Source organism: Genypterus blacodes, unplaced genomic scaffold (assembly GCF_046128005.1).
Source record: "Genypterus blacodes isolate CSIRO-AG114 ecotype Tasmania unplaced genomic scaffold, CSIRO-AGI_Gbla_v1 ptg000128l_1, whole genome shotgun sequence".
In the NCBI taxonomy this organism is placed as follows: Eukaryota; Metazoa; Chordata; class Actinopteri; order Ophidiiformes; family Ophidiidae; genus Genypterus; species Genypterus blacodes.
The window spans coordinates 864,019-886,692 of record NW_027466930.1 but is presented as its reverse complement, the minus strand read 5'-3'; the positions used below and the strand labels follow the sequence as shown (position 1 = coordinate 886,692).

Here is a 22,674-nt window from a genome sequence, read left to right as displayed (position 1 = left end):
ATGGATTTTCAACTTTTCAAAACTGATGCATCTTTACACACTAATACATCATTTGGGCGGCAGAAGCTCAGTTCATAGGGACTCAGTTTGGGAATGGAGGGTGGATGGTTCGAGTCCCGTATGGACCAAGAAAGTGGACTGTCAGCTCGAGAGTTGCCAGATTGTATCCAGGGCACTGCCGAGGTGCCCTTGAGCAAGGGACCAAACCCCCAAAACTGCTCCACAGGCGCCGTATCATGGCTGCCCTGCTGTGTGTGTGTGTGTGTGTGTGTGTGTGTGTGTGTGTGTGTGTGTGTGTGTGTGTGTGTGTGTGTGTGTGAGTGTGAGAGGGGCACGCAAGACATATTTCAGATTGACATGATTGATGATTTGACCTAATTAAGTTTCTTCTTCTTTTTTAACAAACTCTACCTGGATGAAACTAACTGCACAACAAATGATCCCACTTTACAAGACATCATGAAAGAAAAATCAAACATATCTCTAAATGTGTGGTAGCAAAAATCAAAGCCTCCGAAATTCCCCCAACCCTTCCTTCACCTGTCAGATCTGATCCTGACACGAGCGGGTGTGTGTGTTTACTCTGTCACTGGGTGTTACTGTCACACTCCTGCTCTTCCACTCCTCCGGCTGAGAGCAGCGGCACTCACCGGCGAGTCAAAGTAAATCCTTTACTCGTGCTAATAATTCACAGAATGAATTTTACACTGGATGTGATTTGCATATAACAGATTACACTGGGACACATGCAAGCCACCGTCTAATGCCTAATTGCCGGTTCTCAGAGGAAGGGAATTTAAAAAGGCCTAAACTAATTACGCTTTATACTTCATGAATATGTGTCATGGTCAAAATTGCCTCCTTCTAGTTGCTCTGTTAACTAATGACCTAGGGAGAGAGCAGGGGGCTGCTCACTCCAGAGGGAAGAGGTGACTGGAACTTTGCCAGGTCCTTCGAAATGATTTCTGCCAGCCTGTGTTTAAAGCTGCCGGGGGTCTCTGAGGGGGGGGCGGCGTAGGGGGACAGGCTCGTGGCCTCCTCCACCCCTTTCATCTTGCCCACTGTCTCGTTCTTCACAAAGGGGGCTGGGTGTTGGTGTTGGGGCTGAGGTAGGAGATAGGAGAAACATTGCGGGAGAGGCTGGGAGAGCAGCGGGGAGGAGGAGGGGGAGGGGGAGGAGGGTGTGTGCTGGAGCTGTGAGGAAGGCTCCAGTATTTCCACATTAGAGTAGCTCCACTCTGAAGCATCTCCCTCAGGCTCAAACTGATCTTTCATCCTGCTTGGCATGCACCTCCTTACGTTGTAATAAATGCAGTCCTCGTCGGCACTCTCCAGGTTTGGGGCTTTTGGGAATTGACTCCATCCATCTTCATCCTTGTTTTCCTCTCCCTCTGTCTCCCTGCTGATGGTGACATGAGGGCTGACATGAGATGATCTCCTGACATTCTCTGCAGGCTTGTTTATGGTAGCATAGAGAGCATTGACGCACTTAGCCTCAGAGACTGGAGGACCAACAGGCCAGATGTTGGTGGGCGGAAATTGGACCACAGAATATTCAGATATAGATCTGTGGACATTTGCCGGCCTGATGGAGGAATCCTCAGACTTCTTCACTGCTAGGCACTGCTCGGTTATAGCCTGGTAGATGTGAGGGCCGTGGTTGGACAGGAAGATGAACTGGCCTTCTCCTGAGTCACACCGACGGCCCGCTGTGAGGCTGAACCCCCCCTAAGATCACAACACAGTCAGATTAAAGATAAATCAGATCATATCACATCATCAAAATGAAGCTATAATGATGTATGTTTGTTTGGTTTTCTTACCTCAAACTGTCCAATTTTTCTCAAGAATTTGTACGGCCAGCGTTGGATGATGTCGCCGGTGTGGATGTCCAGTAGCAGAGCAGCCACTCCGTCTAAGGAGAATAGATACCCCCCATCCAACCTGCACCTCCATGATGCCTCTGTGCTCTGGACGATCACATGGTGCTCCTCTGAATCCAAACATGAGCAGACAAGAACATTTACAGTATACATCTACAAGAACAGGCTTCAGCAATGGACATACATGTACACTGAATATACACAACTATTCAAACTTGCATGCCTACTAATTAATGCTACTTTGTTGGTTTAAACAAAGAGAAAGCAATAGTGACTTTAGTGCTTTGTGTTTTAGTAAATGAGTGGCTCTTAGGTCGTGACTAATGACAATTCTGTTTGTTTACCGCCAATCATGGTACCCATCGTGTTTACACTACAATTATGGTTCTTATGTAAACACAAAGAGGGAGGAGGTGTGTGTTCATAACGGCATTATCATGTCGTTATCATATTGAGAACTACAGTAGAGATCCTGCTGCACCAAGCAGTAGTTTCTCAACGCTGGCAGGTCACAGAGCCCTGCTGTTTTATTCCAGCATCTAATCAGGAAGTGAGTCACACCCAGGGTGCAAGGTGAACGCAATTAACCTCCCGGTATGAGAGGCTGCTTATCCCCAGGACCGGGGATTGAGAGCCCCCCCGCAGGAGAGACAGCGTTCCCTTAGATGGACTGAATATTACTCTTGATTACCTGCCGACTGATGAGTATCGCCCGTTTCCCAAGATGAGTAAAGTTCATTGTCCTCCATAGTCAAGAAGCCATTTCCTCTCTCCCAAAGGCCTTTGTCTGATTCTCTGGGATCCTTCTGTAAACACAGTGGCATGGTAAACAGTACATGGAGTGTACAGCAGACTCTTATCACCGCTTTATGACTTTAAAGAGTTAAGATGCAAGGAAGAGTGGAGGTTGTGTAATCAGATAAATTAGAGAAGTTAAAATGATAGTAGTGACTTCCTCATCGTGCTACCAACCTCTCAGTTGACCCTTGAATTCCCCCGTGTTGTGTTTGGTGTGTGTGTGTGTGTGTGTGTGAGGTACCTGGAAGGCTAGCTGGCACAGGGCTATGAGCCAGTCGTGGCATCTTGAGGAGGCCAGGGTGAGCGTGGTCAGAGTGGTGCAGAGGTAGAGGGCGGTGCACCCCGGGGGGCACGACTCCTCTGTGGCAGGTGTGACGCTGACGCAGTCGCACAGACGTACAACCTTCTTAGGAGCTATTTTCTGCCAGGGAAACGTCTTGTGGGGAGGAGAAGCACGTGTGTCCTGAACGGTGTACAGCTCTAGCCGGCCCACACCGGAGGAGCTGGGCTTGAAGAGGACCATCCACATCCTCCTCCATGTTCTCTGAGGGAGAGGAAGAGGGGCTTTAATAAAACACACTTTCATTACAGGGAACTACTACATGTTTCTAAGTATACAAGAGGGATTTACACAACACAGTGTGTGTATTCATTACAAGTAAGATGAGTCAGACTTGAGTACACTCGCACACCCACACACTCACACATTTGACCACCAAAATATCACATTTACGGGATATCACTTATTCAAATCAGTACTAATATAAACATGAAGAACAGCCAATATATGAGTGAGTGGTTCTTTTAGAAGGACTGAAGTTATTAACCAGTGTACTTTGGGTGATAAGACACAGTGATTAATAAATAGAAGAGCAGAAAGGATTCACTTTAAGTTCAGGTGTGGTTTTAGTGCTGCAGTAACCCTGAGAGAATTAAAGTTATAATATTTACACCATAATAGTGACCTGGAACCCAACAACTATTAAGAAATCTGAACTTTAACATGGCATTTGACTTAAAGTTGTTACATTGAATACAAATATACTGTAGGTACTAAACACATCTGCCACTTTAAGTATACAGAACTTATGCATAACTTACTTTTCCAAACTTAACCCCTTGAAGGTGCATCGCTCCCTCTTTAAAGATGACTTCCATCCTGCTCTCAGTCTCAGCAGCTATTTACTCGATGTTTACCGGCTATAACATAGGGGTGAAAACAATTGCATCACCATGACAATGGTTGCCGTTTCCTCTACGCCCAGCAGCCGCCCTCATTCTGGTGGTTAAGCGTAAAAGACGAGATGCATCCGATAGGCAGCTTTGAATTGCAAAAGCGCCGACTGCGTTCCTTTCTCCAACTTCCCTTTGCTTAACTCTGTTTCAGCAACTTCCTCAGAATGCAAAGACTGTTCATAACAATGCAATGTGTTTTTATTTACACTCATAAAAGTACAGTACAAAAGCAACATGATCAGAACACAATTTACAGACTTGTACGCTATTACAGCATTGATAAAAAATAAACTTCCTTAGTGACAGACATGAATGTACAGGTTGATGAGAGATGTTTCTGTTCTGTCCGGCGTGGAAGAATGTTCACATCTCGGGGGAATAAAAGCTCTTAGAAGTCCATGGAGCTGTGAGCCAGGTAGTCCTTGCGCCCGATGTTGGTGACCTGCTTGGTCTGCATGGCCTCCAGCTTGGGACAGTCTGTGATACGATGACCCAGACCGCCACAGAACGTACAGCCTCTCTCTCCTGTTCAAGCAAGAGCAAGATGTTAAGACTTCAAACAACCTTGGCTCCGTGTGTATGTGTGTAACTAAAATCAAAAGGGAATGGATGCAGAAGAAGAGACACGTGAGTGACTTACCTCCGATGTCCAGCATGGTCTCGTCTCCGGTCTGGAGCACCTGGAGGACCGGAGGAACCTTCTGCTTGGCCTCCAATAGCAGAGCCTTCAGATCCATGAGGACCGACTCGTCTGTGATAGAGGACAGTCACTTATGAATACATGAATCCAGCCAATGAAAAGGCGATAAGTACTTACTACAGTCACTGATGCATTTATCTTGGAAGTTGTCAGCTTGTCGTTTCTTACCGCAGCCTTTATTGATGAACGTTGTGGCGATACCGGTCTTGCCTGATCGTCCAGTTCTTCCAATTCTATGGACTGAAAACAATACGAAAACATGAGAAGTGTAGATCACACTCTGTATTGACAGAAGGCTCAGCTGTGAGCTCATCCTCTCAGTCCTCTCACCATAGTTCTCTATCTCCTCCGGCATGTCGTAGTTCACTACGTGCTGGATCGCAGGGAAATCCAGACCCTTGGAGGCGACGTCTGTGGCCACCAAGACATCTTTCTTTCCTTCTTTGAATGCTTCTATGGCCTTTGTTCTTTCCTCCTGATCTGGAAACAAATAACGATACAGCAACGGATGAAGAGAGAGGGACGGACATGTATGCAGACAGGGTGACATCTAGTGGTCATGATGAGCAACTACAACAAACAGGAGGAGGACTTGGTGTTCTTTAGGAGCTTTGTCAGTTCCATAATGAGAACAAACCCACATACAGATTGATTTTGTTATTCTCCTTCTGGATTCACGAGGACACGTTAGAACAGGAAGCTCTTCTTACCTTTTCCTCCATGAATGGCCACAGCCTCCACTCCTTTGAGCAGGAGATACTCGTGGATGGCGTCGACGTCCGCTTTCTTCTCAGCGAACAACAGCACCTGTGAGTGTGAACAAAGAACCGCAGTGCAACTTCAGACGTGTCCCAGTCATATCTTGTGTGTATACAAAACATCAGAAGGTGACAATGTGAGGGGGTACTGACAGGAGGCGCCGTCTTCTGGAGACACTCGAGCAGGTACACCATCTTGGCCTCCTCTTTGACGTATTCCACTTCCTGTCCACACACAGACACACACATTTTTAGTCCTGGCAGAGACGTCGCACAGCTGCTTCAGTGAATAACCAACATACCTGAATGACGTCCAAGCTGGCAGCTCCGGCCCTGCCAACGTTAATGGTGATGGGTTTGACCAGCGCGCTCTTGGCAAAGTTCTGGATCTTCTTGGGCATAGTGGCACTGAAAAGCAGCGTTTGTCTCTGGCCCTAAAGTCAGAAACAATACAGTTCAGGTCCATTTCTGTCAGCTTCAAGTTTTAGTCAAGAACAAATCCCTTGACAACTGACAGAGCAATTTCTATGGCGACAGGAAGCAGAAATTTCTAGCGACTGACCTTGAAGTAGGAGAAGATGGTCCTAATGTCCTCCTCAAAGCCCATGTCAATCATCCTGTCAGCCTCATCAAGTGACAGGTAGCGGCAAATGTCCAGACTCACCATCTTCTTCTGCAGTAAATCCATCAGTCTGCCGGGGGTGGCGACCATCATGTGGACGCCGCTGCAAATAAAGGCGACGTGTGAGACTGAAGGTTGCATACATTCTTGAGGAAAGCTTCTAAATGTTCTCTCTCACTCACTGTTTGACCACCTCCATCTGGTCCTTGACAGACATTCCTCCGATGCAGAGGGCCGTGCGCAGCTGAGGCGCTCCCTCCTCCTCCAGCAGCTTGCAGTAATACTCGATGATGCCGTGAGTTTGTCTGGCCAACTCTCTCTGGAGGGAACGGAGAGAGGATTTGGTTAGACGTGATGAAGGAGATACAGGGCCGAAATCAGTCTTGGCCCGATTATGAATGCGATTTTGAGGCGACTCTGTTCCATGGCCTATACTAGTATAATTCTAAATGGATTAAATCGTTAAACTTGCAGAACATTTAGAGACAGGGCCGCGTCAAACAGACAGCTGAGGCCCACGGGAGCTTTGGATCCACTCAGATTTTGAACAGTATTCTGAGTTTAATCGTGGGTGAAAACAGGTTTGTCTGGCGTCTTACTGATGGACAGATGATGAGTCCGTAGGGTCCCTCTCTCTTAAAGAAGGGAAGTCTTTTCTCCTGCTCCAGGGAAAACATGATGATGGGCAGAGTGAACACCAAGGTCTTTCCAGAGCCGGTGAAAGCGATGCCAATCATGTCTCGCCCCGAGAGACTGCAGGCGGAAAAGAATCCACACACACACACACACACACACACAGGTTAGACTCTGTACATCAAGACCAGACGGGCTGTCAAAAGTGTTTCCAGACGCTCACACTGTAGGGATTCCTTGGATCTGGATGGGCGTGGGGTGAACGATGCCTTTCTTCTTCAAACCTTTCAGAATCGCTGCAAAACACAACAGGGGTTCTGTTAGCAGTCGTTAACCATGTGTCATCAACAACAATGGCCTCATATAGAGAGAGAAGTCTGTGTCACCTGGTGGGAGCTTCATCTCCCTGAAGCTTTTGATTGGAGGAGGGATCCCGTCTCCATCAACCAGGATGTGGTACTTCTTCCTGACGCGCTCATTCCTGGTTTCAGGCATGTTCAGGATGTAACGTGGAGCCTTCCAGCTAGACAGAACATTCAGGTTAGAGACGAACCACATGCTCTCCAAACACACACACACACATTTGTTGACCACATTTGTCGATCATGAACTCACTTGGTTTTGATTGGATCGTCATAAATGATACCTTTGGCCATTTCCTTGACAGACATCAAAGCTGAAAGACAGATGACGTGGAATTCAAAACAATGCTTCTTCTAAATCTTCCAGCTTTGCATCATGGGAGCATGTCAGTCATCACCGTACCTCTGCCCTCTGCCACACTCTCAAGAATCTTCTCTTCCTCTTTCAGCTGCTTCTCCTTGGCCGACTCCTTACGAGCTGCAGACACAGACGAAGAAATAGGGGAATGAAATCGCAGAATCACTCCGGTCCAGTCGGGACTCGTATAACACAAACACAGGGTGTGTGTTCTAGTTTAACCTGAATACCTTCTGCTTTCTCCTTGAGGTGCTGATGCTGGTCAAGAAGACTGACGTTAGATCGTGGACCCAGACCTTCATCTTCGTCCCTCTGCTCCCCTCCGCTGTCCTTTTGGTCATCGTCCGTCGCTTTTCCTCGCAGACGCAACATCTTCTGCAGCTGGGAGGTTATTCAAAAAGTACAACTTCAATGTTCAGGAATGTTCTGTACAAAGCTGCACACGGATCAGACGACTTTGTAACTTACCATTTGTTGTTTTCGGATTTTAACGGGAACGTATGGAACAAAGTCGTCATCCTCAGATCCCTCTGAGCCCAGCCTTTCCTCCTCCCCATGGGGTCTCTGCACAACAACATTAACACCATTATTACTGCTCCCAGGAGGAGAAGCTCTCCTTGAATGTCCCCCACCGTCCTCAGGGAGATCAGAGCACAGCAGTTAGTCATAAAGGCCTCTGGTTGTCATTTACATTCATTTATATTCAAGTGAATCTCGAGTTTAAGTCCTTGGGGGATTGACTGAACATATGCTGTGCAGCAAGAGGCAGTTGGTTAATAACTGAAACAACCGACGGCTTCTTTGGGCAGTTTTAAATACTGTACACCCTGAATATGTAATTTTGACCATCTACAAGGTCACAATCATGCATCAAACGCTGATATTTATTGTAAATGACGCTGATAGAAGCTGAGCTGGTTGGAAACCTCCTACTGCTTTCTCTTAACAAATCAGCAGATATACGAAGTGCAAGGGTGGTGTCTGTATATTGTTTAGCTTCAAATCACTGAATATTCCAGGGGAAATGCGTTTTTTAAACTATATTTCTGATTTCGTTTGTTTATCTGCTCTAATATCCACATGTGTAGTTCTATACGTCAACGTTACGTTTACTCTGAGACGGCTTTAGGGTCACAATTAAAGCATTACGGACACCAAAGTACGATTACACTTCATATAATCTAGACTTTTGAGTTAATGTGGCGGTTTACTTTTAACTGGACAATGGTTTAGCTATTGTGGTTAGCTGGGTTAGCTTCAAAGCTAGGTTCGCTATCGTTAGCCAACTTAGCTACTAATAACTTGAGCGGTATACGTGCCTTGTTGGGTCGATTTTCGGTCTCCATTTTCTTCAATAATGTCGAGAGGCCTTATACGCACTTATAACACACCGTCACAGGAAAACAACTCTACGCAGGTTTAATTAAATAATGCTAATACACATGTTTATTCTACGTCCTAGGAATTGGGAGGTCTGGAGTCAGATTGCGTCATGACGTAGGACGGCCGGCTTCTCGGTATGTGGGAAACACAAACGCACCGGAGAAAGCGTTTGTTTTGCTTGCAATTTCCGTGATAAATACAATGTTTAGGGTGATTTAACAACTCCAATCACTAGAAACACTGTCACTGTCACAACACTAAACTCGGAAGGCTTAATCACTGGCTTTTCCGAGTCGGAATTTAGAAATTGCCGAGTTCCGAGTGTAACGTGAAAGCAGCAGGAGAGGAATGTTTCTGTACGGTAAGCAAGGAGGGCCAAACCTTTCCGAGGCGAAGCTCCGTCACGATAAAGCGCCTTCGCGTTGTCTCAGTCTTCTTTTACGTAACCGCCTAAAAATAACAAAAACCTGTGGAAAAGTACAAAGCAAACACCACACTTTTTGTCAAAATGTATTGTTTTTAATCTTTCTGAATGAAAGATTTTTCACAGTATCAAAAGTGAATCTTAAAAAAGAAACAAATAAGCCAACATACAGTACACTTGGCTATTACCGGTATAGTATAAATCTACATTCAAAACATTAAGATAATCTTCTCTAATTGAAAATAACCTCGAAAGCATCAGATGTTATACGAAGACAGAATGTCAGCACAGATTCGAAAGAAATAAACCATCTCAATGAAAGCCGTCAGCCCAAACATGGTAACTGGTGTGAAACCCAAGGCCCGCGTTCCCAAAATGGATCAACTGATCAACTCTTCACTGATATTTCCCATCAAAGCATCAAAACCTGGACTCCCTCTAACCTAAGTGATGCGGAGGATGTCACCAAGGTCACAGTAGTTGGAAGATAGTACGGTTGAAAATGTATCACTTGCATTATTAAACCCCTACAAAAGCGTGACAAAGGCATCTAAAATCATGAGTGAATACGGAAATAACTGCATTGTTCATTGTGCGCTATGTCCCGGCAATAGAATGCACATTGCACACACTGATGGTGCCTTCAACTGCAAAGCTCACTGCAGGGATTCAAGGGTGGAAAATAACAAATAAAGGCTGTCAAAACTGTGTTTAAAGGACTCGACAGCTCTCTAACAGTGTTGATAACGAACCAGATTATAGAGCTATATTATAGAACACCACGGAGGATAATAGTTCATGTTTAACACCAAGGGGAGGATAGATATTGAAGCAATGGACATAGTGCTCTTTGCCCAATACAGTACCGGGGTTTGTTTTTTGTGTTTTTTTTCTCCTTCGCTTTTTTTTTTTAACACATCATGCACGGGGACTTTAAAGTTGAGTTGTATCATCTAGGATGCATCATGTGAGCCAAGTGTTGTACACAGCAAAACCATTTTTTTCTCCACAAGGCTATATTATTGTTGGTATACTGAAAACTTTGCAAACATTCATGTACTTTAAACATAATTCCAGGATTTCATACGAACATGATAGCAGTGCAGCAGGGAGGTCATCGAGTGCGTGTGGTTTCTTCTCTCTATTGACTCTGGAATAATTTGATTAGTTAAAAACGGGGAGGCGATCCAAATTAAAATACTGCCAAACCACAAATTCATTGCAGTCTGCCTGTGAAACTGCAATCCCCACGAATGGCAGTGTGACAGGAGTGTTTTCTGTAATATGGTTAACATGTCTGAAGCTCCTTCTTGATAAGTTGTAAGATGAAATACCTCTTGCGTCTGCTAAGACTGATGGAGTGGGAACAACGTTAGAAAACATCGACGTAACGCAGAATGTAAAAAAAAACAAAAAACATTTTTCTAAAGCACCAAATTGATTGAAATTCAAAAGTTTACCAACGTTAAAATGTCTCAGATTTGTGATAAAAACATATTTATTTCATGTAAGGTAATTGTTTACATACTACATAATTAAGCACATGGATGCAGTGGGTTGAACAGACTTTTTCCATTTTGCTTCTCTCATTTAGTGAACATTGCAGGGATAGCAAAGGGGAGAGTTGGCCTTGAGAGTGACCCTTGGCTTGTTAGCCTCAAGTATTTTCAGTCTTCTGAATGGGAGAGTGTCATTTTGAACCAGGGTCCCTTGGCTTATTGAGGAAGAGAAGAAAAGAGGGAATGAGAAAAGGCCTCGGGCCAGGTAGGGTTCTATCGAAAGAGTTCATGGTGTGAAGTTTTGCTCTGGCACTCCAAGTTATTGAGCTGCATTGGAAGGAACCTTTTTGAGGCTGAAGTTGGACCAATTCACTGCTACCTTCTGCCGCGTCTGTTTCGCAGAGTCGAGGCAAAACCTACAGGGAATAGAAAGAGAGGAAGAGGATGAGAGTCAAGTCAAGTTTATCAAAAAGGATCCTTGTTCACGTCTGGCGGTGCCGGACGTACCTTTTGAAGTATTCCACTTCGCGGTCAATCTCGTCCATTTCTGTTGGATCCCCGTCTTTAGGGAGAAATACATCATCTAGGGAAAAATGGGAACGACAGAAAATGAGATGAAACGTTTCTAAACATTGAAACTGTGTGACAGACTGTGACAGTAACGAAGCCGATGTGCCGTACCGATAGCACTGGACTTTTCACCCTTGTTCTTGTTCTTCTTGTTTTTGCCTTTAGACTGCTGCTGTTGCTGCCCGTTCGCAGTGGCGGGGTGAGCTTTGCCTTCTGAATCCTGCTCAGATCGAACTCCCCGCGTCTCTGCGTCGCCCTTCGCCCTTTGTGCGTTCGAGAGAGCGGTATTTGCTGCGTTGGCGGCTTGTCTGGATGATCTCCCCTCCTCGACTTTCTTGGGACCGTTTTTCTGGTTGTCTACAGGGAGTTGAGGTGGTTTGTTCCCAGCTTTGGACCCGTTAAGAGCCAATTCAGCCAGCTTGGTCTCGTTTGATTTTTGTGTTTCGTGCCCAGAGACTGCTTTGTTTGGTTTGTTGGAATTCTGCTCCGAAACAGGTTGTTCCTGTCTTTGCTGCTGCTTTTTATTCTTCTTCTTCTCCGTCTTTCCGCTGCCGTTACCAGCTGCGGCGTTCTTAGGATCAGAGGCGTCCTCCTTTGATTTTGCCGTCGCTTGTACCGGTACCGGCGGCATACCTTCGGATACGGCAGAAGTGCATCTTTCTGGGGAGCGAACCCTGATGAGCTTGGAGAGGCTCGGAGTACTTTGCAGCCGCTGGACGTCCTTGGATCCAGTAGTGACGGTTGGTGCTGCGTTGGTATTTTGGGACGAGAGAGAAGCTGTGTCCTCCCAGCCGTTGACCAGGTCCAGATGGCTCTTAAAGGTTCCCAGCGACAGCGGGGCCAGGTCAAGGTCTATCTGCTGTAGGTCTGATGAGCCGTTCAGATGGGACAGTAAATGGTTGCCTTCCAATGTCGCTGCCTTTTTTGGGAAGTCATTGACATCCAGATTGAGGTCGTACATGCTAAATGACGCCCGAATTGAGTCCTTGATGGTGTTCTTAATCTCTTCCAGCCGACTGGTGAGAAAACTGTTCACACGCTCAAGCTCCAGCTGTGGCCAATCCAACAGCCGGTTGGCTTCTGATCCGTCAGCGATGGGCTCGTCAGACGGCTCAGATGGATCGGAGGGGTAACTGCCTGCAGCACCCGTGTTGCTCTGCTGAGCCTTTTCCTGAAACAGAAATGGAGGAGGAATGAGTGTGGATGGATGGACACACACACACACACACACACACACACACACACACACACACACACACACACACACACACACACACACACACACACACACACACACACACACACACACACACACACACACACACACACACACACACACACACACACACACACACACAAAAGCAAAAATATGCTGTTATCAGGACATAATACATCAGACTGCAACTAACCGCACTGAAATGCAACAAATACAAGGTCAGACATCGGTACATGTGTTATCATACCTTCTTCTTCTGTTTGTGTCGTGCTCGTTTGGCAGCCTTGGCACTGTTGACGGGTTTGGGCTCGGAGCTGTTTATGAAGTCCAACAACTCATCCACGTCCCGGTTGTCAATGGCACCGGCCACTCCCGGGTCCGAGTCCTGACGCTGAGGCAGCTCCTCCTTGCGCCTGGTTAGACGCGAGCGGAGCTTTTCTCGGATCTCGGCGTAGTTCCGGCTTGTTGGTGCGGCGGGTGGCTGTGGGGAAAATAATAAGGTCAGCTTTTTAATCAGGGCAGTCAGGTCTCAATGGCTGACAGTGATTAATGACTTTAAATGAAGGATGGTAACAGAAAGCTTTAAAGTACCGCATTGTGTCCGAAGAATTCGCAGTAGCAGCAGTCGCAGTACTTCCCGTCCTTCTGGTTGGTGGAGGAGGAGGCACAGGAGCTCCTCTCAGAGCTGCTGTCTTCATCCTCCCCCTCCTCCAGCTCTGATGAAGGGTGGCACAAGGTCCCATTGGTCATTTTGTGACCCTTACACGCCTGATCCCTGCAAAACAACAACAATGAATTGATGTGATTCCACATAACTACATTTCTGGCATTGATTTGATGAAGCAAGGCGTTCTTTGCGTCTTCACACTAACCTGCAGGCCCCAGCTGTCAGATGACCTACATTGGGAGTAGCTACCGTTCCACCATTGTGCCCATTACAGGGGTGGTTACAGCCCATGATGGACGTCCCCAGTTTGTTGTGTTGCGTGTTGACGGCAGGAATGTGGGAGTTCTTGCAGGGGCTTGGCTTATGGACTGACGTGGGGCTGTCTGGACCGGGAGAGTTGAGTTTGGCTGTCGTGCCGTGAAGATTTGGTACCAGCGGGGAGAAGGGAGCGTGGGCGGCCACACCGCTGCCGGAGGAAGATGTTACGTGGCCGTGCTGCCCGGAGCTCGGCTTTGGGGGCAAGAGCGAGGAATGTTGGGAAGACAGGCCGGTGGGGCTATTGGGGGGTACCGACAGGTCCGTGTGTTGATGGTGGTCACTGGGGTGGAAGGCTTCACCTGGGCAAATCAAACACAGATACAAACGTGTTAGGGATCACTAATGTTGGTGCTTGTGCTCGGATCTGTGCACACATGACCTGAAGCTAGAGGACATGAAACAGTCCTGACCTGGCGGCGTTGGTCGGCGGCACATGGTCTTGAAGTGCTTGGGAGTGGTCTTACAAAGGTCTGCTGAGGTAGACAGGGCGTTCCCAGCAGAGGATCCACTGGAATTCTGGGACGAGGGGTGGCTGTAGGGACAGACTTTGGTCCCCGACGTTTTAGCCGACTTCCCAGGTGCTTCGTGGAGGCTTCTTTTGTCGTGACAAACCGATCCCCCCGTTACACCTGCAGAGGGAAAAAACAAAACAGAAAAAAGGTCATAAATCAATAGAGGATGGAGTTTCATTTAATGTAATGTCATACCAAGGATAGAGAGATTTGTGACTAGGGCTGGAATTTTCTGTTCCACACACTCCCGTCACGTGATACAGAGTTCATATGGGAGCAGATCAAAGCGAGTGAGAGGAGGTTGTTGATCAATACAAAAACTCCACAACTGTCACATGTTAAACTTCAATAACTATTTTCTAAAGGTTTATTTCTGTTCACGCTTCTGTCTATTGATGCTACGGACAACAAACCTCTGGTAGTGTGACAACAGTCTACACATCCTAACAGGAATAATCTGAATCAAACACATAAACCACGGCTGTCTGAAATGTCACGTATTTCCATTTTATGAAAAGACTTCTTCAGCCTCATCAGAGCCGCACTTCAAAGATTCCTCACTCAAAGTACTCTTCGCTATTTATGGAAATCAGCCATCTATACTATGGCTCCAAATGTGGAAATATTTTACATTTGAATGCTCTTTAGATAATAAACTCCATTTATTGTTGCACCCTTTGAATTCCTCCAGCTTTCGTTATTGTGTAGCAGTAATCACACTGGCATCGTCTCTACCAGAGGCCCACTTAAGTCCACTCTGAGGTGTCTTGGACCTTTTTTTCCCCCCAACATGCATCAGTTCAAACCAAAAAAGCTGATTCTAGTGCAATAGTCTTTGTTAGACTTTATGTAAATTTCACTGAAGCAGTACTTTGGTCATGTCTCATCAATACAAAAAGAATGTAAGCAATAATTCACAGCACTTTGCATGAGGCAGAGTCAGAATCCACCTCGTCTCCTATAGCGGGACGCCTCAGAAAGTCTTATCAGACAAACACACGCACCACGCCACAACGTAGGAACGTGAAACAGACAGAATATAAGCCGCCATATATGGTTGAAACGTCGTTGGCAGATGTACTGATTATCAGGTGTGTCCATCAGTCATTATAGTAAAGTGACTGAATCATAAAGGAGTGGCTAACCTGACCTCGGATTATGAAAGGAAATTAAACTGTGAATAAGAACGACGTCTGATGCGTCTCAACAAACGACACAACGACAGCAGGCCAGACAATCGAAAAAACCTCAAACATAAAATCAAACCCATCTTAGAATAAAGTTTCTTTAAACAACTTTCACTGGCCTGCAGACATTCAGCCCCAGTGACATAACATGAGACTTAAATAACCAATTTCAACTTGAAACCATTTTCACACTGATCTATCTGTGTGCTGACATGCCTCACAGTATTACAGAGAAAGAAGTCCACACATAAAAGTCAGTTTTCAGATTTGGCACTTTGTCTGGATAGATCGGCCCGTCGTAAACATTAGCAAATTCTGACATTTACAAAAATATTCAACCAATGCCTTAATATGTTTGTACAATTACTTGATGAAAATCCATAATATTTGGAGTTTAAGGTTTTGGAGAGCTGCAGGGTAATAAATGAGTTCAGCAGTGGTACAGAAGGTAAACACACAAAGAAAACAAACGTCTGAAAACCTACAGTTACTTCAGGAAGTAATATAGCCAAATGCTGAATGCATTTTATCATTTGGACAATTTGCACCTGTTCCTGATGCTGAGCTCTGAGGAGGTTTGAGAAGACGCAGAGCATTATGAGCTCCCACAACGCTGCTTTGTTCCTCTCAGACAATGCAAACTTACAGCTGAATGTGGTCCGAAAACATATCACACGTTTATCGACGATTAACAGCCGACAGAGCCTGAATTTCGTGTTTGGGGTGTTTTTTTGCGTCAATGATTGGCAAAGCTGTCCCAACACAGCCAGGTGAAACAAACCAACAAAGCAAACACCTGCCGATTAACTGACCTTGCTGCGCGTGTGGAGAAGTGTTGTGGTTGCAGTGGACCCCTCCGTTGGTGTGGGCTGAGTTCCACAGGCCTGACAGTTTGTGCGCTGACAAGAAGGAGCTGGGGTCCCAGTCCACGGCGCTTTGCTCCGGGTAACCGTTGCCACAGCTCTGAGACTTACAGGAGGACGAGTGTGAGAGCGGTACCTGAGGAGAGACGCAACCACAACATCCATCAACATTGTGGCATCAGAAGCACCACTTAGCTACCATCGTTAACTCGTTATAGACATTTGACACATTTATGGAGTAAGTTAAACCGAGCTGATATGAATTCATAAATCTTAAATGTGAAAACATTCAGAGACTGGAGTCACCTCTCTGCTGAGTGTCTATTTTTAACATTTGTAAGTGTGCAATAAAACATCAACAAAACATCCGGGGAAGCACATTCATCCCTGCTACAGAGACATGTAATACACAAATTGGAACACTTCCAAAGAGACAAAACTGAGGGTGTGTCTTGAAATAGAAAGATCTGAGGGCACATTTAGACCGATTCGTTTATTAAATACGCATGTGCAAACTAATGATCCTTTACAATGATAGAAATGTAAAAGATTCTGGACTAGGAACGAACACAAACGGGTGAAGAAATGAACCGTATGACCCAAGCAACTCCCCTGTTACTTACCGGCGTCACCTGCTCCTGGCTGCTCCGCCTCTCCTCCTCCTCCACACTCTTGCGGCAGCTCTGGCAGATCCACAGGGGGACCTCTCCCAGCAGGGACTGGGACAGGGAGGGCACGGCGTCAGCAAGCTTGCGCCCCGGCGCTTCCCGCAACAAGGCCTGAGAGAGCGCAGGCACGGCATCAGCCAGCTTGGGCCCGTGGCCCCCGGAGAGCCCGTTCACTGAGCCTGCTCCCCAGTCCTTAAACTCGCGGTGGCACAGGAGGCAGCAGGTGTGCATAGGCTGGAAGGAGGACAAAGAGGTCAATCTGATGTAAAATCACCTTATTATCATTATTCTTCATTCCTAGGGGGCGGCAGTAGCTTGGGAACCGGAGTCAAAACTGACCGCCGGAGGGTCACCGGTTCGAGTCCCTGTAGAAAGACCAAGAAAGTTGACGCTGTATGTGTGTGTTGTATGGAAGAGGGGAGCAAGATGCATTTCAAATCGTGTGATTGTGTGTGATTGTATGGGATTTGACAAATAAAGTATCTTAAATCTATTATTAGGATCAAAACACTAACTTCAATAGATCACAGAATTATTTCTACAATGCCGACCTAACAGATGAGTCTGTAATATGAAATGCGGTTGTAATTACCCTCCTCCTCATCACATTTACATGAAAAGCCAGACGATTCATCAGTATGTAAACAGCTGATACAGCAGGCTTTATGGAAGTTCTGTCAAATTCAAATGATTTCATATCGCAGCCTAGGACGCATCCGGCACATGATGATGTTAGGACCCAACTCCAGCTGAGCTCAGACCTTCTGATCGCTGGCTGCTGGAGCTCCAGTGGTCCATCGTGCAGTGTTCTCTCTCTCTCATTCGAGCATCATTAGCTGACAGCTGCACGCACTGGAACTTCTGGCGCTAGCTTGTGTCAAAGCGTGTAATGAGCAAACGCTTAAACGCGATGGCGTCTAATAAATAACAACATTCATTTGTTGGGAGTTAGCTAGCCCAGTGTGTTACAGCCTAGCCGCTGGTATATTAGCTGGTTAGCAAGTGCCGGCTAGTGGATCTGGTAGATGGCTTTAACTGGTGGCGACAAGCACATTTGCTAACGGCTAACGTTAGCTGGGCGGGTGAAGAGTTCTAAACGCTGGAAACGGGACGACCTGTCCGACACACAATGTCACCTGTCCGGGGCAGGAGCGGGGGGCACGGAGCGCTCGCCACCGTACGATTCTACTGACTTAAGTTAAAGCTATTATTTATTTAATTACAAACGAAACGACACCAAAAATGTTCCACGATCCACACCACTGGATTAGACTAAAATAGCTTTAACCCCCCGTGGAAACACACAAGTTCACCGCTGCAGGATCCATCTACAGTAAATAATGGAGGCTGCCTGGGTTTAGCGGGGAGAGACGCTTCCCCCCTCAGGCTCGCTAGCCGCCTGAGGACCAGCGGCGGGCTCGCTGCTAAGCTACCTGGGTCGCCCTGGTAGTCGCCAGCCGATCCAACCCAGCATCTCCGCCGCCGCCGCCGCCGCCAGTTGCATCGCCGGGAGAGACTGAGCTCTTCGGTGCGGTCTGCTGTCCAGGCGCGAGCTCCTTCTGGGCGACTCCTTGTTGTTTGCTTTTCTTCCTCGCCATTACTCCGGTGTTTATAAAACGCTTTGGCCAAGTTTGCACCAGTTTCGGTGATTTTAAAAGCACACTTTCGTTTCTTGTCGGACCTCAAAACGTTCTCTATCTCCTCCAGTCAAGACAACAGTCAATATGGCGGAGGACTGGCACACTCGGGAGTTCATAGGTTAAAGATGGTGCTGGCAAAGTGGCTTCACTCCCACACACGGGTTCACAATGGAAGCGTCCCCAGGCAGTGAATCCACAGCCGCCATATTTACTGAGGGCAAGCCTCCTACTTTCTTCACTGTACCAAAAAGCAATGAAAACACGAACGAGCAGTTCATATTTTTAAGAATTATGTTATCATGGATTATAAATACGTGCGGTTTGATAAAAACGGAACTTTATGTATCGTGCTGTCGTGTTACATTAGATTCAATACAGGATAAAAACATGACATATTACTTGTAATGCGAGATAGTGTGTATGGCGGGAGATGTATTTTTCCAGGTATAGAGAAGCAGATTAAAAACTAATAAAATTAAGTTGAAAACATTTAACAATATAGTTTTACAAAGGTTACACATGGCCATATAATGCACTATGTTATTTTTCACCCTGGAGTGTTAACATAAGCACACATATAGCACTTTAAATGTAATATTGTTTATTAATATAGTTATTTCGAAGTAAAATGTGCTGTGAATGGACAGGGTGTGATGGTTATTGTTACGTATGGATTGTCCACAGATGCCTTCAAATACATTCGGACGTTTGGTTTAAGGCTTTCAAAGCACCATTGCAAACAACGGAAAGCGAGTTTAAATGTCTTATTATTGACCTTACAGTAGTAATTATTAAATTTTATGTCATGGATTGCATTTCAATTTATATTTGACATTGTCTTTGTATAGATATATAGAATAGAATAAAACTAAATACTTGGTTGTCCATAACTCGACTGCTATGAATGTGTTTGTCAGAAGTCCGAGCTTGCGTGAGTATTTGAAGGCAGCACTTCCGTCAGGACGCATAGCACTGAGGACGTAGCAGCACAGAACAGCTCCGGCTACTTCAGCTCATTCACCCCGGTCGGATTTATTAACCTGCCTTTCATTTATTCATTTTTTTAAATAAATCTTTTAAAATGGAAGCGAACATTTGCAATATCCAGGTGCTTCTCCAGGCTGCGGAGTTTCTGGAGAGGAGAGAACGAGGTAATTATTGCATGACAACTGTCAGTTTACAAGGGAGGAAGTTGGTTTTGTGTTAAATCAGCAAAATGCACAATGGAGCCTCTGCAAGTGTGTATGCAAAACATACACAGAGACGTCTTATGTGGATATAAGTAAACATGTAATATATATGTGAACACTGTGGGTATTGAAGTTGATCTTTCCCGTTTGACTCAGTGACCTACATATCGGTGGCATCATTGTACTCAAAGGCGCCAAATCTGGTCTTGTTTGAAAATGAAGTCGAGCGCCGAGCGGATCAGAATCAGACACAATAAACACGTAATGCAACTTTCATACGCGTTCCATCCACTTTACATGTTAGATTGTTGTAGCGTGTCTTGTGTTTCTTTTGTGTTGTAAGCAGTTAATTAATGTATGATGGCGCCAAAACGAAACAAAACGTCCAGCTGGATGCAGATGACAACACTCGGAGCTTTTGCCTTTTGTTCATTTGCCTCATTGGCGCGATCACAAACAAAATCGGACAGAGATTAAGGTTTAATGTGGTGATATTACAGCTTCTTAAGTTGATAACTAGCGGGGGTGTTGACGTGAAGGCGGTTGCAGCTCTTTTGAAGGCTGCACAGTGATGAAACCTGCGTGTGTGTCTATTTATAACACAGATGTTGTTGATTTTTCCTCCCTGCACAGAGGCAGAACATGGATATGCATCCATCCTGCCCCTCAGCCCCGGGCCCTCCGATAAGAGAAGCAAACAGAAGAATAAGAAGATCTCTGCTGGTGGAAATAGGTGACTTACTGCACAATGACATAACACTAAACTGACAACAGGGTGTGGCTGTGGAAGGTTTACACTCAGTCAGACCCAGTTGCTCCACATTTGCTACAACTGCACAGCAACATTACGGATATTTTCAAAAATTAATCCATCTTTTTTTTGATTGCAGGTCGGTTCACAACGAGCTGGAGAAAAACAGGTAATGCATATTTTGTGTTGTTTTAAGTTTTAGTTTGTAGATTTCTGTATTTGTTATGTCTAAACACACCTGATTAAGCTGCCAATGTGTAGGCAGGGCAGGGAGGAATGGATCATATGCAGTGGTTACCTAGTTACCGTAGTTGTGTCATTGTGTTGTTGTTAGAGCTTGTCAGTCATATGAAGCATTTCCCCACATCAGCATTCCTAACACCTTGTTTGCTCTTGTGTGGTTGTGAAGACGAGCTCAGCTGAGGCACTGCCTGGAGCAGCTCAAGCAGCAAGTCCCCCTGTCGTCCGATTCCATGAGGAACACCACCCTCAACCTGCTGAGACGAGCCCAGCTCCACATAAAGGTGAGACCCCCGACACACGCGCTGGGATACAAGGGGAGAGCTTAGCATCGGCTCCTCTGGGTCTAATGCCTTTGCTGGTTTTGTCTGCGTCCTCACCCTAGAAGCTGCAGGAGCAGGACGAGCGCGCCGAGAAGATGAAGGGCCGTCTGCGCTGGGAGCAGAGGGAGCTGCGGGTTCGGCTGGAGCAGCTGCAGAGAGGCTCAGAGAGGATAAGGAACGACAGTCAGGGGTCGACCATGTCCTCCGAAAGGTCGGACTCGGACAGAGGTAGGACTCCAGAACACTTACATACATGTCATATCGTCACTGTAATGGAAGATCCCAAGCTCATTGGATGTGACGTTTGTTCTGTGGCATTACAGAGGACGTGGAGGTTGACGTTGAAAGCATCGTGTTCGACTGCCTGGACTCGGACGGACTGAGCATGTCGCACCCGGACCACTGTTACTCCAGCGTGGATAAATCCTGGCTATGACGGTGGCGAGCGGAGCTGCTTCATCCCACACACGACTGAGAGGAAGAGGAGGAAACATTCCAAAAAAAACAAAAAGAGGTGAACAGGGGACAACAGAGGGAGAGGTTACTTTACAGCTGAGCTCAATAATGGACAGGAGGGGTAAAACCTTTGACTTTCTCTTCTCAAACATTGGTCTGACTCAAAGCTACTTGGTCATTGTTGGTTCTGAAGGAGCCGCAGTCCATTTGCACTGAACAGCAGTTAGGATCACTGGGTCGGGTTGGATGTGACATCATCACACGTGTAGATTTGTTCTGACGTCGTCCTTTTGAATGCATTTTATTCCAAAGCCATACAAGAATCCAAGCATCTCCACTAAATTCAACTTTTAAGTGCTTTTTAACTTATTGTCTGTACTGAACTCTGCCATAAATCAGATTGGGGTTTGTGAACCTTTAGGGCTGAAGCTAATGATTGATTGAATGATGACATTTTTTTCTTTATCCGTTTTGCCGATGAACTTGTGACTCATTTGCCCGACCAGCATTAATAAAAGTAAGGGATTGATTTGATAAAAGCATGACATGACCACCAGCAAATGTTAAGTTTAGTGTTAGAACTCGATTTCTGAAAATTTCTAATAATTTCCTATTGATCGGCTCTTATTTCAGCCCTGTAATCTTTCCGTCTTCTCTTTAGCACTAAGTATACTTCAGTGTCAGAACTCGTACCGTGCACTTAAACGTTACTCTGTGCTCTTTTGCGTTAATATTCTTTTATGTCTATTCAGCCGTGTATTTTATTCTTTTTTCTTCTTTCCTTCTGTTGCACAACAACATCCACACGTTGCACTTGTTCTGTCTGCACATGCTGAGGTTGAATCAAACTCGTCCGTGAGCAGAAATGAACCGGTCATGTTTTGCACATTGATATCTGTTACAGTTAATTGTAACATTCATTCATTTACACACACACACACACTCGCGTTTTTAAAGCTTTTTTACCTGTGTTACCGATGAAAACCCCTCACATGGGAATAAGGATTGTTTTTCTAATCAATCGTTATTACAAATGCAAGTGTTCCTATCACAACTGTGCACTTCATTAGCTGTGCATTTGTCAATAGTGTAAATTATGCATGCATGAAATCACCACATTGTCAGACTGGTAATGTTTACTTGTAATCATTATGCAATTTTATGCTGCATTACAAGTATGTGTATCTTATTCATTACTGTGTATTTAATGCTGAAGTGCATTCTGCCTTCATGTCTGTATATGCAAGATGCCTTATTACCTTATAACAGTGTATGTGTGTATGCATTCACCCCCTCCACCCAGTAATATTATGTAGCAATTTTGTACTGATGTAAGCTTTTTTTTTTAAGAATAAATATTTTCTATATTTAGTAAGTTGTGTTCTGTTGGTGATGAATCCTCTCGTACAGTCAAGAC

General features: G+C 45.6%; 4 protein-coding genes across 4 annotated transcripts; 1 reads left to right on the top strand and 3 right to left on the bottom strand.

The window, feature by feature from the left end:
* Window positions 1–257: 257 nt before the first annotated feature.
* On the bottom strand, window positions 258–3,860 carry dok3 (docking protein 3). The gene is made up of 5 exons (XM_076162808.1): window positions 3,783–3,860; window positions 2,923–3,225; window positions 2,575–2,689; window positions 1,824–1,993; window positions 258–1,728 (listed from the first exon to the last, which is right to left on the bottom strand). The coding sequence occupies exons 1-5, from the start codon at window positions 3,837–3,839 to the stop codon at window positions 889–891; spliced, it is 1,485 nt and encodes a 494-aa protein (XP_076018923.1). The 5' UTR covers window positions 3,840–3,860; the 3' UTR covers window positions 258–888.
* A 236-nt stretch (window positions 3,861–4,096) lies between these two features.
* ddx41 (DEAD (Asp-Glu-Ala-Asp) box polypeptide 41) lies at window positions 4,097–8,854 on the bottom strand. The gene is made up of 17 exons (XM_076162869.1): window positions 8,670–8,854; window positions 7,819–7,914; window positions 7,581–7,731; window positions 7,396–7,470; window positions 7,246–7,306; window positions 7,017–7,153; window positions 6,854–6,926; window positions 6,597–6,750; window positions 6,180–6,316; window positions 5,938–6,100; window positions 5,678–5,809; window positions 5,529–5,600; window positions 5,328–5,424; window positions 4,948–5,097; window positions 4,786–4,857; window positions 4,558–4,668; window positions 4,097–4,442 (listed from the first exon to the last, which is right to left on the bottom strand). The coding sequence occupies exons 1-17, from the start codon at window positions 8,694–8,696 to the stop codon at window positions 4,306–4,308; spliced, it is 1,845 nt and encodes a 614-aa protein (XP_076018984.1). The 5' UTR covers window positions 8,697–8,854; the 3' UTR covers window positions 4,097–4,305.
* A 405-nt stretch (window positions 8,855–9,259) lies between these two features.
* fam193b (family with sequence similarity 193 member B) lies at window positions 9,260–18,391 on the bottom strand. Its single transcript, XM_076162841.1, has 10 exons — window positions 18,091–18,391; window positions 16,613–16,891; window positions 15,939–16,125; window positions 13,838–14,056; window positions 13,315–13,726; window positions 13,034–13,217; window positions 12,690–12,923; window positions 11,338–12,397; window positions 11,164–11,239; window positions 9,260–11,072 (listed from the first exon to the last, which is right to left on the bottom strand). The coding sequence occupies exons 1-10, from the start codon at window positions 18,253–18,255 to the stop codon at window positions 10,976–10,978; spliced, it is 2,913 nt and encodes a 970-aa protein (XP_076018956.1). The 5' UTR covers window positions 18,256–18,391; the 3' UTR covers window positions 9,260–10,975.
* An 879-nt stretch (window positions 18,392–19,270) lies between these two features.
* Window positions 19,271–22,588, top strand: mxd3 (MAX dimerization protein 3). Its single transcript, XM_076162799.1, has 6 exons — window positions 19,271–19,448; window positions 20,121–20,220; window positions 20,378–20,407; window positions 20,648–20,762; window positions 20,864–21,029; window positions 21,125–22,588. The coding sequence occupies exons 1-6, from the start codon at window positions 19,379–19,381 to the stop codon at window positions 21,235–21,237; spliced, it is 594 nt and encodes a 197-aa protein (XP_076018914.1). The 5' UTR covers window positions 19,271–19,378; the 3' UTR covers window positions 21,238–22,588.
* The last annotated feature ends 86 nt before the right edge of the window (window positions 22,589–22,674 follow it).